Here is an 11,540-nt window from a genome sequence, read left to right as displayed (position 1 = left end):
CATCTTAAAAATGTTTGTCGGACACGATCGCGTCACTCAATAAATACTCATCTTTCGATGTTTGGTGGGTGTTTCGTGGAAATGGCACAATACGTTTATTTTATTAAAAAAAAGAGCTTAAGTCCCTGTAACAAACCAACATTTTGCTGTTGCTTTTAAAAAGAGAAACCCAAAAAATTACATTAGCAAACTTACTCTTTGGTAGTACTATGATGCAGTTCCCACGTATCAAAGTCACGATTCAGTGCGCACAAGAAACTTTTTGGACACAATTAGTTTCGAGCTCAAACTTTCAGTTGATTGACAAAGACAATATCGGGACACCCATGCACACCTTTTCTTATTAAAATACACTTTGCCACTTTTATTTTAAAATATATACTTGTTTTAAAGAACTGTTATCTGTTTGTTATTTACCATATGCATCTATAATGTTTATTGTTTTTATTATATCTTGGATTGTTTTATTCTTATGTCTCTGTTTATTTGTTATGCACCTTTCACCGAGTCAAATTCCTTGTATGTTCAACGTACCTGGTAAATAAAGAGTTGTCTTATGTGATAGCAAATTGATGATTTCTGGGGTTTTTTTGGATGTTGATGTGAAGACAGATTGGCCATGTTTCACTATGTTGTCACTATGTCTGTGCAACCCAGCTATAATGATGAATTGATATTGATAGAATAGACAGCAGATTAATTACCACAGAAACTAGGTGCTGCCACTAGGACCCTCGCCTCTGGAACAGTCTGAGAAACATTAATCTTAGCTTTTAAGTCTTACATTTAGTTTTTATACTATTTTGTCATTTTAAGTCTTGAAAGATTAGATGTATTGTTGCTCTGTGAAGAACGTTGACCTGCACGATGGTCTGAAAAGTGCTGTATGAATAAAGTGAGTATAAAGTATAAAGAGTTATAGACCTACAGAAGTTTCCCTTTAAATATACAGTTTACCAGGTGAAATGCCAAAGGGCTTGATTCTAGCTTAATGTCCACATGAACCTGTTATTTGTGCTTTCTGCTTGTTGTGCTTAATGTCTGCTAATAGTAAAAAAGAAAAGCCCCGATATTATAAATTACTATTGTGTTTTTTCTCTATAAAGGTTAGGAGGATCCTCCGTACTAAAACCTGAACATGGTGTTTGTTAAAGTGTACCGACTCACCTGTGATGAGGGTCTTGAGCAGCTTGGCTTCGTCTCTCTTCCGACATTCCAGCAAACCGGTGACGGCTGCCGGCTTGGTGCGGGACGGACAGGAGGACGTCTCCGGGTCGAAAACTGATGAGAGCGCCAACACAAACGGCTGAAACAGCAGCAAAGAACTACAGCGATGCACGAGAATTATAATAATTGGAAGGCTTGTACTAAATACAATTGATACTTTAAAGAATTGACCTCAACATATGTTTATAAAAGCATTGATTGGTTAAGGGACATAATACATTTGTGTATTCTCATGAACCACCCAGGTGGTCTGGGACAGGTCTGCTTTCAAAACTAAAACGTGGAGAAGCGGCGTACAGTTTTTATGCAACAAATATCTTGAACAAGCAGGTCAGCTGCAAATCTCACTTCTTTTAAATCAAGATTTTTTGTGTTTCTGTAATTTCTTACAATGCGCTCTAAATTGTATTCCTGTATTTTTTTACCCGTCTTATTATATATTATATATTAAATCTTTTGTCCAAGCAATTTAATGACCGTTTACAATGTGTTACTTTTGTCTCAAAGCTTCTAATGAATTACCGTGTTGGTGAAATATGATATTTAAATAAACCTGCCTTTCCTTAATATGTTGTACTCAAGTTCATGAAATGAAAAAGTAAATGGATGGAAGGCATTTCATTTATTTATATGAACTTTTGATCTCCATGATATTTCTCTAATGATCAGTGTTTACTTTCCGGCTTTTAATGTACATTTTAACGTCATTATTTGTGGGAGCGATATACGTTGAGGATCCAAATATAGCTATATCCTCCGATGTCAAGTGAAAGCCTTATGTTTCGCAAAGGTTATTTTCAGTGACACTTTATTATGAACGTGTAAAGCAAACCAAAAGCTCTGAATTCTTCCGATGAAAATCTCACCTTGCGCCAGCAGCCGCCTGAGTGAGGCCGTGTTTTTAAGCTCCTTCAGCTCTCGCCTCAATCGGACACACTCTTGCTCCCGGGCCTCCAGTAGTCCCTGCAGCTCCTGTGCGCACAAACACACTCGCATTCAGGATTCGTGGCTCACGGCCAACGCGCAGAAGAAGCTCAAGCATTTCATGACGATTGCAAGCAGCCAGAATCCACTGGCTCTTATGTTATATACTGTGATTAGGAAAAGGTCAAAAAGGGGGACTTTTATGTCAGACCATTTCTTTCAATCTACAAACAGCCTTTTCCGCAGAGTTCCTTCATGGCGGCCTTCACGCGCCGATACCTGTTGCTGTGCAGCAGAGGAAGAACCAAAGATCGCTTGACTAAGTTGGCACCTCAGAGCCTCCAGCTCCTCCTCCGTCTGACTGCACTGGTTACGCAACTGGCTCTCCAGAAACCTGACACAGACAAGTGGAGACATGACAGAGTTCACAGAGTCCCCCCCCCCCCCCGCTGTATATAAATCTGAAGTAGACACACGACTGACTTGTTGGCCACTCGTACAGCGTCGTAAGCGTGTGCCAGGTCCTCTCCTTTCATCTTCACCGCCGGGCCTTTGGCCACGTCCATCATCTCCATCAACCGGTCCTGTCGATGCAAACGTGAACACACCGCGTGCTATTTTATGGCCTGACTCGATGAGATTGTGCTTGTCGCAGGTCGAATGCTATGCTGTGACATTCCCTCTCGCACCATTGGCGTTTCGATGCTCCACACTGAGGCTCTCCTCTCGACGGAGGGAGACGTCACGCTGACCCTGCGGACCTCCTCCGGGGAAGGGAAGGCAGGTGGGAAGGGTGACAGTGAGAGTGGGGTGAGAGACTGGGGTGACAGCGGAGTGGGAGAGTGAGGCTCCAAGCTCAGACTCTGGGTGGAGTCCGTCCTCCGGTGGCCCTTGGTGTGCTGCAGCGAGAGGAACAAATACCCTCAGCGACCAAGATGGCGTTTCAGAGCCCAAAATAGTATTTTTCTAAAAGTAATTAAGAGGCGAACCTCAGTGAGCAGACTCATCTCCCTGAGGTTGTCGTATCTTTGCTCCAGTCTGGTGAACTCTCTCAGGAGACCCTGATACTTTCTCCTCTCCTCATCCAGCTCCGCCCTCAGACCTGCACTCGCGTGAGATACAGCCTGGTGCACACACTCTGTGCGCACACACACACACACACACACACAAGAAGACCACGGTTTCACCCATGAGGCTAATGAGACCGTATGCCGGTGCAAAGGGAGAAGAACGTACCTTCTTGTGCTTTTTCGTGATCAAACAAGCGAGCGGAGAGATCCTCTCTCTCTTTGCAAAAACTGTCCTTTTCTCTCTGCAGGGCTTGCAACTCCTAAAAGAAACCAGGAGAGAATGAGAATAAACAATCAAAAACGTTTGTATATCAAAATGAACAAAGCTGGTTAAGGGGAAAACTTGTTTATTATGAGAGATCTTCAGGGTTAATGATAACCCATTCATCATCCTTGGGCCGGTAGACCTACTTGGGTGAGCTGAAGCACCTCCTGGGCCGCTTTCTCCTCAGCTTTCTTCCTTTCCTCCACCTCCTTCTCACTGATGACGGGGCAGGGCGGAGGCTTGTCCCGTTTCTGGCTCTCTAGTTTCTGCACCGTGGCCCTCAAAGCCTCCAGCTCAGCGCTGGTGGCCCCTCGCTCTGCGTGCAGGGTCTCTTTCAAAGCCGCACCATCCCGGGCCTGGACAATCACAAACAAACACAATAATAACATCAGTTAGAAAAGATAATAACTTGTTGAAAACACACATTTTAAGGTCTTATAAAGACCCCCACGGGCATGATCAAACTCCCTTCGCCCACCTCTTGGTCTGCTCTCAACTGCAGCTGCATCAGTTTGACTTCCATGCCCTTGTTGAGCTCTCTGAACCTCTCCACTGAGCGGGCCTCGGTCTTCAGGGTCATCAGCTCTCTCCTGGCGGCCCCGCGGCGCGCGCAGCACTGCATGAACACCACCGCGGCGCGCACACGCCCGTACGACCGCCTCGCCAGCCACCCGCGCACTCTCGCCTGAAGCACCACCGCGGCCCTCTCCGCCACCAACTGAGGAAGGCACAATAGGGTTTTCATGTTTCATCAGTTCGGTCTTATAACTCAACCTACACGTCATCATTAATTTATAATTGAACCGTGTTCCCGACCAGTCTGTGTCTGCGGCGTGCCGACGTGCCCCTGGTGAAGGCCTGGATGGTGATGGTGGCCTGTCGGATCAGGAGGAACAGCTGTCTCACCGCCACCATGCGGTACGTCTTCTGGATTACGACGGCGGCCTTGGTGTAGCGCAGCGTCAGGGCCAGTCTGCAGCCACGAGGACAAAGAAGACATTCAAGTGCAGAATATCCAATTAAAAAGATTTTTCGTTTTCTTTTTCAAAAGGCCACGTCTGTTTGAGTTGGGGATTGATGAATTTGCCACAAAATATTGAAAAATAACAGATGTGGCAATAGTCTTCTTCGTTGCGCAGTGTCATAAACATTATGGCTCAGCAGGAAGTAGTTTAAAACATACACACTTCAATAGCTATACTGAATGAATTACTAATATCTTTAACTATAAATATATAGATCAATAAAATGGCATAGTTTGGATGAACTGGGAAATGCATAAATATTGTATTGCAACAATTTGTATACCAAAACATATTCATATCTTATTTTTCTGTCCTCCTCACCGTCTGGCCAGAGCTCCTCTGCAGTATCTCTGTATGGTGAGAGTCGCCCAGCGGATCCTGGTGTATCTAACCCGAGCCAGCCACCCTGTGACCCGGCTCTGGATGATCACAGCAGCCACCCGCAGCCTCTCAGCTCTCAGCCTCTCCAGGAGAGCCACCTGACCGGCCCGGAAGAACACTTTGGTCTTTCCAAAGCAGTACTGGTCCGGGTCCGGGATGAGCCGAGGCAGGGCTTGTCTGCACGAGGCCTGGGCCTCCTCCTGACCTTGGGCCCCTCGAAGCAGAAGACGGTACCTGCTGAAGAACTCCTCGTACGTCCACCTGGAAACAAAGAAAGAGAAAAAACGCTTGTTTGCGTCTTTTTCTTTTTCTCTTTTATTTAAATTCATTTCATAATTTGACTCCAGTGAATTGTTCACTGCGATAAAATTAAAAACGAGCATTGATGAAGAGACGTATATTACATTATTGAACATCTACACAATGCTCTCATCATTTGGTAACATAGTTACCCGCCAGGGATTGTTTTGATGTCATTTGGGTGCGTTCGATGCAACTTGGACATCCGAGACTTGTGTTTAGGGGACGGGCAACAAATCTACATGACTCTTTCCTCAACATCCATGTTTGTTCATTCTTTGGGAGTTCAGGGCCTGACTTTAAAAAACCAAAACTTAAGTAAATATATAAAGACAATTAAATTGCCATTGTTATACATTAGCTATCTCAAACATGTTTTATGTCTCTAAAAAATGTAAAGTACATTTTATACCATGAAGCCACAAGGAAAAATAATCCAAGGCCTCATTTCATGCACGGTACACATCATTTGCAGTTAATTATATATTAACCACAGTTGTAGTTAACAAAACTCTGGCATAGTCTTTAAAGACTCTCTTACTTTACAGAGAGCGAGATGGATGTCGAGGGAGAACTCAGTACCTGGACGGAAAACCTGCAGCGCTGATGCGGATCGTCTCCAGCACCCCACAAGCTCTCAACTGCTGGACTGTCCTCCGGGGGTCAAACCTAACGAAGCAAGGCGGTTAGGCTGCTTGTTGCACGCACGCACACACACACACACACACACACACACACACACACACACACACACACACACACACACACACACACACACACACACACACACACACACACACACACACACACACACACACACACACACACACACACACACACACACACACACACACACACACACACACACACACACACACACACACACACACACACACACACACACACACACACACACACACACACGCACACAGGTGTGCTAAATGCTAAATCAAATGCATGGACATTTAATTGTTGTGAAGACAAACAAAAGGCATACATGAAAGCTTCTTTGAGGTCGTTGGGTTTAATGCAGCGGACATAGTGAGGAGTGGTGTTGTTCAGAGTGTCCATCAGCATCTGTAAGGACTGACGGAACTGACAAGGGCACCGCAAAAACGCAGCGTTAAAGACGGCGTCGCTGCGCCACAACGAGTGAAGCCAAGTGAAAGTCGTAGCCGCTCACCTGGAAGCCCACCGTCAGTTTGTGCTCTCTGGCGGCTCGTTTCCCCGAGCGGACACTTCCATTGGCCACAGAGGAAGCAGTTCCCAGCTGCTGGAACAATTCAGCCACCAGCTCAGACTGACGCACACATGAACAAACACAAGTCAGGGACTCCAGAAACACACACGCAAAACTAAATGAAACACAATTCTGTAACACGTACCTACCTGACTTGCTTTGAGGATGTTAATGAGCTCCTCAAAGACTGTATCTCGATTCTTGCCCAAAAAGCCATCACATTCATATTGCACCTGAGGAAAAAAAAAGAAGGGAACACTGTAATAATAATAATAATATTATTATTAATAATAATAATAATAACAGAAAAAAAATATCACATATTAAACTACAGTCCCATAACTAAGGTTTCTGTGAGTTGACCCTCGTCGCTCACCGTGTCAGCGAAGTGCAGAACGACAAAGGCGCTGTTGGACATGCGGGGTTTCTGGAAGTGAGGGTGCTTCTTGCTCGTCAGGTGTTGATCATACAGCTTCAGCACGTAGCTCTCATCTGAACCTTTGGGCATCTGCAACATAGACAATGAGCACAGAGGCTAGAGCGTGGGAGATTATCACTAAAAGCACAGAGTTAAAAGAATCTAAAAAGACCCAGTGCTTAAAACAACAGGGGCAATGTTTACGTTTGTGTACGTGTGAAGATTGATCCACGTGTGTGTGTGTGTGTGTGTGTGTGTGTGTGTGTGTGTCTGTGTTTGTTTAACACTAGACAGCTGAAAAGCCAGATAAGAATAAGACCAACAAAAAGACAGGAAAGAGGGGTGAGGGAGGGAGACTGACCCGGCACTCCTCGTCTAAAAGATCAAAGAGGCCCAGATGTCCATCTAAGAGATTGATGCACTGCTGATTATCACTGAACTCAATCCTGCTCCAGGCCAGCTCCTCCCGGACGTACTCCTCCTGCTCCAAGTGGAACACATGCTGCGGAAAGAACACAAAATAAAAATATGAAACTTAAAGATGAAGAGGAAAGCAGACGACTTGAAAATAAGAAACCGGTTGAAACCATGGACTGAGTGAGACAGTCGGGGCTTGTTTCCCTCACAACAGAGAGGTCAAGACTTCCTACTGCATGTTGCAACTATGAGGAAAACAAACCTTTCTTCCCTCTGAACAATAAAATGGGGATTTTGGAAACGTTTTACATCACATTGTAGGAAAGAAAAACGATGCAAAACTAAAAACAAGACAGACATTAACGTTGAAATTACTGAGGGCCGATTCCCCCAAAGTGTTTAAGAAAAAAGAATTTAGCTACCGACACATGCGAGTCCATGAACTCTGGTTGGAGACACACACACACACACACAGCAATGGACAGAGAGACATGTATTCCCCGTCACATGACTTACCCTGTTGAACTGCTGTTGCAGTTTTTCATTCGCATAATTTATGCAGAACTGCTCGAAACTGTTCCGGTCAAAGGTCTCGAACCTGCTCCGAGAGAGAGAAGACTCGTCAGTCAGAAACTGCAGTCGGACGCACAAAAGCAAATTATACCCAGTGTCACTCACCCGTAGATGTCTAGGACCCCTGTAAAGGATTTGGCCTGTCCCCTCTGTGAGCGCAGAGCAGAGTTCAGCCTCTGGACGGTCCAGCTGAACAGCTGGCCGTAGATGTGTTTGGCCAGAGCATCTCTGGCTTCTACGGCCTGTTGGCCGGACACGGGCTTGACCAGCAACTCCCCCCCTACGGCCAGTCTGCGATGACACAGCCAGTGGGCCATCTGAGGTCCTTCTACTCCTAACAGCTTGGAGAAGACAGCCAGAGGTCGGTCGTCTGCCTGGAATTAAAAAATGTTTTAAAAAAAGCCGGGGCTGTGAATGTGTCTGTAAAAGAACTAAAGCCCTCCAGGTGAGAGGACACATGAACACATGTCTCACATCAATGTAACTCCGGTCAGAGTTTCTCCCACTGGCTTGGATGTTGACGTTTCCCAGGTGCAGGACAGCAGACAGGATGGTGAAGAGCTCCATCTGCTGGTCAGGCTGCACACCTGCAAATAGAACAAATACCCTCAACAATGTTGCGTTATCTTCATAATCAACTGACTGATGATTCGATTAGATAAACATATTACCTAGGACGGTGAAAGCATTGCGCGTGCGCTCCAGGTCCGACAAGTCATCAGTACCAGGAATCTGCATCTCTCCTCCCTGGCTGGTGTAGCGGAAATGCTCAGGTGCGTCTGGAGGAAACACACAAAGCACACTCACACTGCATTTAACACTATTTATATAACATTACATAATATAAACACAGCAAATGGACATGGTCATATTTTGAGATCAAGCTGCCGGGCTGTGATTAAGTCTCACCTAGTTTGAGGGATCTCATTTCAGGCAACTCTCTGGAGGCACACAGCTGGTAGAAGATGTGGTAGTTCCTCTCTGCTGACGCCTTACAAGACAATAATCATGAAAAGATGCATAATAAACGAAGGATTCTTACGTGCATACGTGTCACCGTGACTAAAGAGCTTACTTGGAAGACAACCCTAGACTTCTCCAGTAGGTACGTCCTCATGTTTGCCCCGATGATGTCCCCTTTTCTGCCGAAGCCGATCTCGATGTACTTCCCAAAACGACTACTGTTGTCATTTCGAGTGGTTTTAGCATTCCCGATAGACTGTAGGCAAAAGGATATGTTTAAAACATTAAATTAAATACATCATTGATGGGGGGGAAATCCTTATTTCTAAGTGATAAATCTGTTCAACCATCCATCACCTCCATAATTGGGTTGGAGGCCAGAACCCTGTCCTCCACGCTGGTCTGCTGTGAGGCTCCTCCGACCACAGCAAAGTATCGCATGGTGAATTTGGCCGAGACCGTTTTCCCCGAGCCCGACTCTCCACTGATGATGATGGACTGGTTTTTCTCCTCCCTATTCACACAGTAAGCGTGAGTATCAAAAACCCAAACAGCGATGTTGTGCAAGGAAATATTCAAAGGTTCCTGCTCGACATGGCACGACCTCTAGCATTTGACCTCTGACCTGGTCATGGTGCGGTAGGCTTCCTCTGCCACGGAGAAGATGTGCGGCTCCATGTCGGCCATGTCCTGGCCGCTGTAAGCGTCGATCACCTCCTCTCCGTATATGGGGAGCTGGTCGTAGGGATTGATGGCCACCAACACAATACCTGGGAGGGGCGGGGAAAGAAAGTCAGCACGGGACTGTGGATATTATCATGGGACGTATCCTTTATGAGGGAGATGAAGGAAATTAAATGTTATGTAATAGCCGTTTCATTTTTATTCATTAACATTTTTGAATTATACAATAAATGTAATCAAAATGAAGATTTTCTTTTTCTTCTTTCATGACACTCGTATGAATATAAACACACAACCGTAATCATTTTACAGATATTTAAGGGTTTAAAAAAAATAAAAATAAAAATAAAACTACTAAAATTTAATGTAAACTAAAAAACAAAGTGATTTTTTTCTAAATGGGCATCGGGACTTTTGGAAAACTTTGCATTATCGTAATAACAGAAAATATGTAATCACATCTTAAACAGCGATGGGATGTTGCCTCCCTGTCTCAACCTTTGACCTCCTGTAATATAGTTGACATTATGAGCTGTAATCATACAGACAGTAGCACACAGGAGCTGACTGTTAGTGGCACTTTGTCCCACTTTTAGTGAGACAATCGTCTCCGTTTTGGGTTCGAATTGCTTAAAATCTCCCTCGTTGGTCTGCTTTTGTGTTTACCGCAGTACGTGTAGATGCTGCTGTAGTCCAGGAATCGAACGCGCAGGTTGTGCAAGACCGCAGCTTCATGGAGGAAGCTCAGAGCCGTCAGATCATTTCCTCCCTCCAGGATGTCGGGGTTCCCCAGCGGTGGGAGATCAGAGGGGGACACCACTGGGTATTGGGCCTCCTACCGAGGGAGAAGGAAGTTCAGACTTCTTGTTTTGCGAGACACTGGAGCACGGCACGATCCTATTTGATGAGGACAATACTTGCAGCGTTGATTTCTGGGTAATATAAAAGGTAGTGCATGCCTCACCGTTCCATCGGAGAGCTGAAGGAGGAGATGTTTCTCTCCAGGATTGTAGTCCTGAAGGAGCAGGCCGGACACCCAAACTGCATCCGGGTCAGGAATCCACACACTTGCCCCCTAGCAAGGAACCAGATTGATTGAGAAATATAGAAAGAGATACTTTGGAGTCCAGGAAAGGAGATTTATTGAATTGCTTCATATTCTATTTTCTGTACAGACACTCTTCAGGTACATGTAACACTTCCTGGCCCCACCCAGACAAAGATATTTGTCACCCATCAGCATAAAAGGCCCCTAAACGGTGTTAAAAATTAACACTGGTCATCCTACTCTAAAAAGGTGCCTGCATAGATTATCCATTACATGCTTCTAAAATATAAACTCTGCCTATTAATTTTTTCCATTTTACAAAAGGAATCCACACAATTTATTACAATTGTATATAAATACTGAGCACCAGGTTTACAGAAATACAGATAGAAAAAGGTTTTGGGAGAATGTATCACATGATATATTATTAACTGTAACATATTGGCTGAAGAACCCGTACAAAATTAGTAAAGGAAATCATTTAGACACTAAAACTAATTTTAGGAAGATTTGCATGACTGGGAAAGACTGACACTCACATATCAGACATGTCATACAAACATAATGTACATATTATTAATATGGTCATTATTTATTAATATATATTTTAATATTTGTAATTATTACTCTTCTTTCTATGTCCTACAAACAGCAGGCCCGGCATGACAAAATGATCACATTAAAACATTCAAGTCAGTCTTACCTTACTGTATAGCTCCATCGACGTCATTTTAACTACTTTAAAAGGATGCAGATCATTTAAAAATAAAATAATAAAAATCCAACAGTGGGTTCACATCCACACGTCCCTCTGGAGGAACAGCCTGCAGAAGAGCCCCTCCGTGTCCTGGTGAGTGTGCGTTGCACTTTGTCCGGACTCAGAGACATGAGGACTGTCACGTTAACTGTTAATCTGTGGCAGGAGGGGTTTCTCCATGCGTGTGAAGACTCACTCCAGACAGGGAACCCAGGTTTAACCGGAGGATTGTCAGTAGTTTTAAGAAG

The 11,540-nt window shown here is 44.6% G+C and overlaps 1 protein-coding gene across 2 annotated transcripts in view; it reads right to left on the bottom strand.

The window, feature by feature from the left end:
• The window catches only part of si:dkey-110c1.10 (unconventional myosin-Va), a 16,729-nt gene extending 5,262 nt beyond the window's left edge, over positions 1 to 11,467 (bottom strand). Inside the window, exons 1-28 of one of the 2 annotated variants that reach the window (XM_034531430.1) lie at positions 11,239 to 11,467; positions 10,452 to 10,562; positions 10,154 to 10,322; positions 9,429 to 9,573; positions 9,161 to 9,317; positions 8,916 to 9,059; positions 8,750 to 8,831; positions 8,512 to 8,619; positions 8,315 to 8,427; positions 7,946 to 8,214; positions 7,784 to 7,865; positions 7,212 to 7,352; positions 6,809 to 6,940; positions 6,582 to 6,665; positions 6,376 to 6,492; positions 6,190 to 6,287; positions 5,775 to 5,861; positions 4,833 to 5,153; positions 4,303 to 4,459; positions 3,965 to 4,204; positions 3,633 to 3,842; positions 3,388 to 3,481; positions 3,141 to 3,289; positions 2,841 to 3,050; positions 2,635 to 2,735; positions 2,431 to 2,545; positions 2,094 to 2,199; positions 1,168 to 1,306 (exon numbers count right to left, since the gene is read on the bottom strand). In XM_034531430.1, coding sequence (XP_034387321.1) covers positions 1,168 to 1,306; positions 2,094 to 2,199; positions 2,431 to 2,545; positions 2,635 to 2,735; positions 2,841 to 3,050; positions 3,141 to 3,289; positions 3,388 to 3,481; positions 3,633 to 3,842; positions 3,965 to 4,204; positions 4,303 to 4,459; positions 4,833 to 5,153; positions 5,775 to 5,861; positions 6,190 to 6,287; positions 6,376 to 6,492; positions 6,582 to 6,665; positions 6,809 to 6,940; positions 7,212 to 7,352; positions 7,784 to 7,865; positions 7,946 to 8,214; positions 8,315 to 8,427; positions 8,512 to 8,619; positions 8,750 to 8,831; positions 8,916 to 9,059; positions 9,161 to 9,317; positions 9,429 to 9,573; positions 10,154 to 10,322; positions 10,452 to 10,562; positions 11,239 to 11,265 — 3,908 coding nt within the window. In that variant the 5' untranslated portion in view covers positions 11,266 to 11,467. The remainder of the gene's footprint in view (positions 1 to 1,167; positions 1,307 to 2,093; positions 2,200 to 2,430; positions 2,546 to 2,634; positions 2,736 to 2,840; positions 3,051 to 3,140; positions 3,290 to 3,387; positions 3,482 to 3,632; positions 3,843 to 3,964; positions 4,205 to 4,302; positions 4,460 to 4,832; positions 5,154 to 5,774; positions 5,862 to 6,189; positions 6,288 to 6,375; positions 6,493 to 6,581; positions 6,666 to 6,808; positions 6,941 to 7,211; positions 7,353 to 7,783; positions 7,866 to 7,945; positions 8,215 to 8,314; positions 8,428 to 8,511; positions 8,620 to 8,749; positions 8,832 to 8,915; positions 9,060 to 9,160; positions 9,318 to 9,428; positions 9,574 to 10,153; positions 10,323 to 10,451; positions 10,563 to 11,238) is intronic. The other variant, XM_034531429.1, reaches the window with a different exon arrangement.
• Positions 11,468 to 11,540: the final 73 nt, after the last annotated feature.

Source organism: Cyclopterus lumpus, chromosome 4, assembly GCF_009769545.1.
Source record: "Cyclopterus lumpus isolate fCycLum1 chromosome 4, fCycLum1.pri, whole genome shotgun sequence".
In the NCBI taxonomy this organism is placed as follows: Eukaryota; Metazoa; Chordata; class Actinopteri; order Perciformes; family Cyclopteridae; genus Cyclopterus; species Cyclopterus lumpus.
The sequence above is the reverse complement of the archived record's forward strand: the minus strand, read 5'-3'. Positions and strand labels throughout refer to the sequence as shown.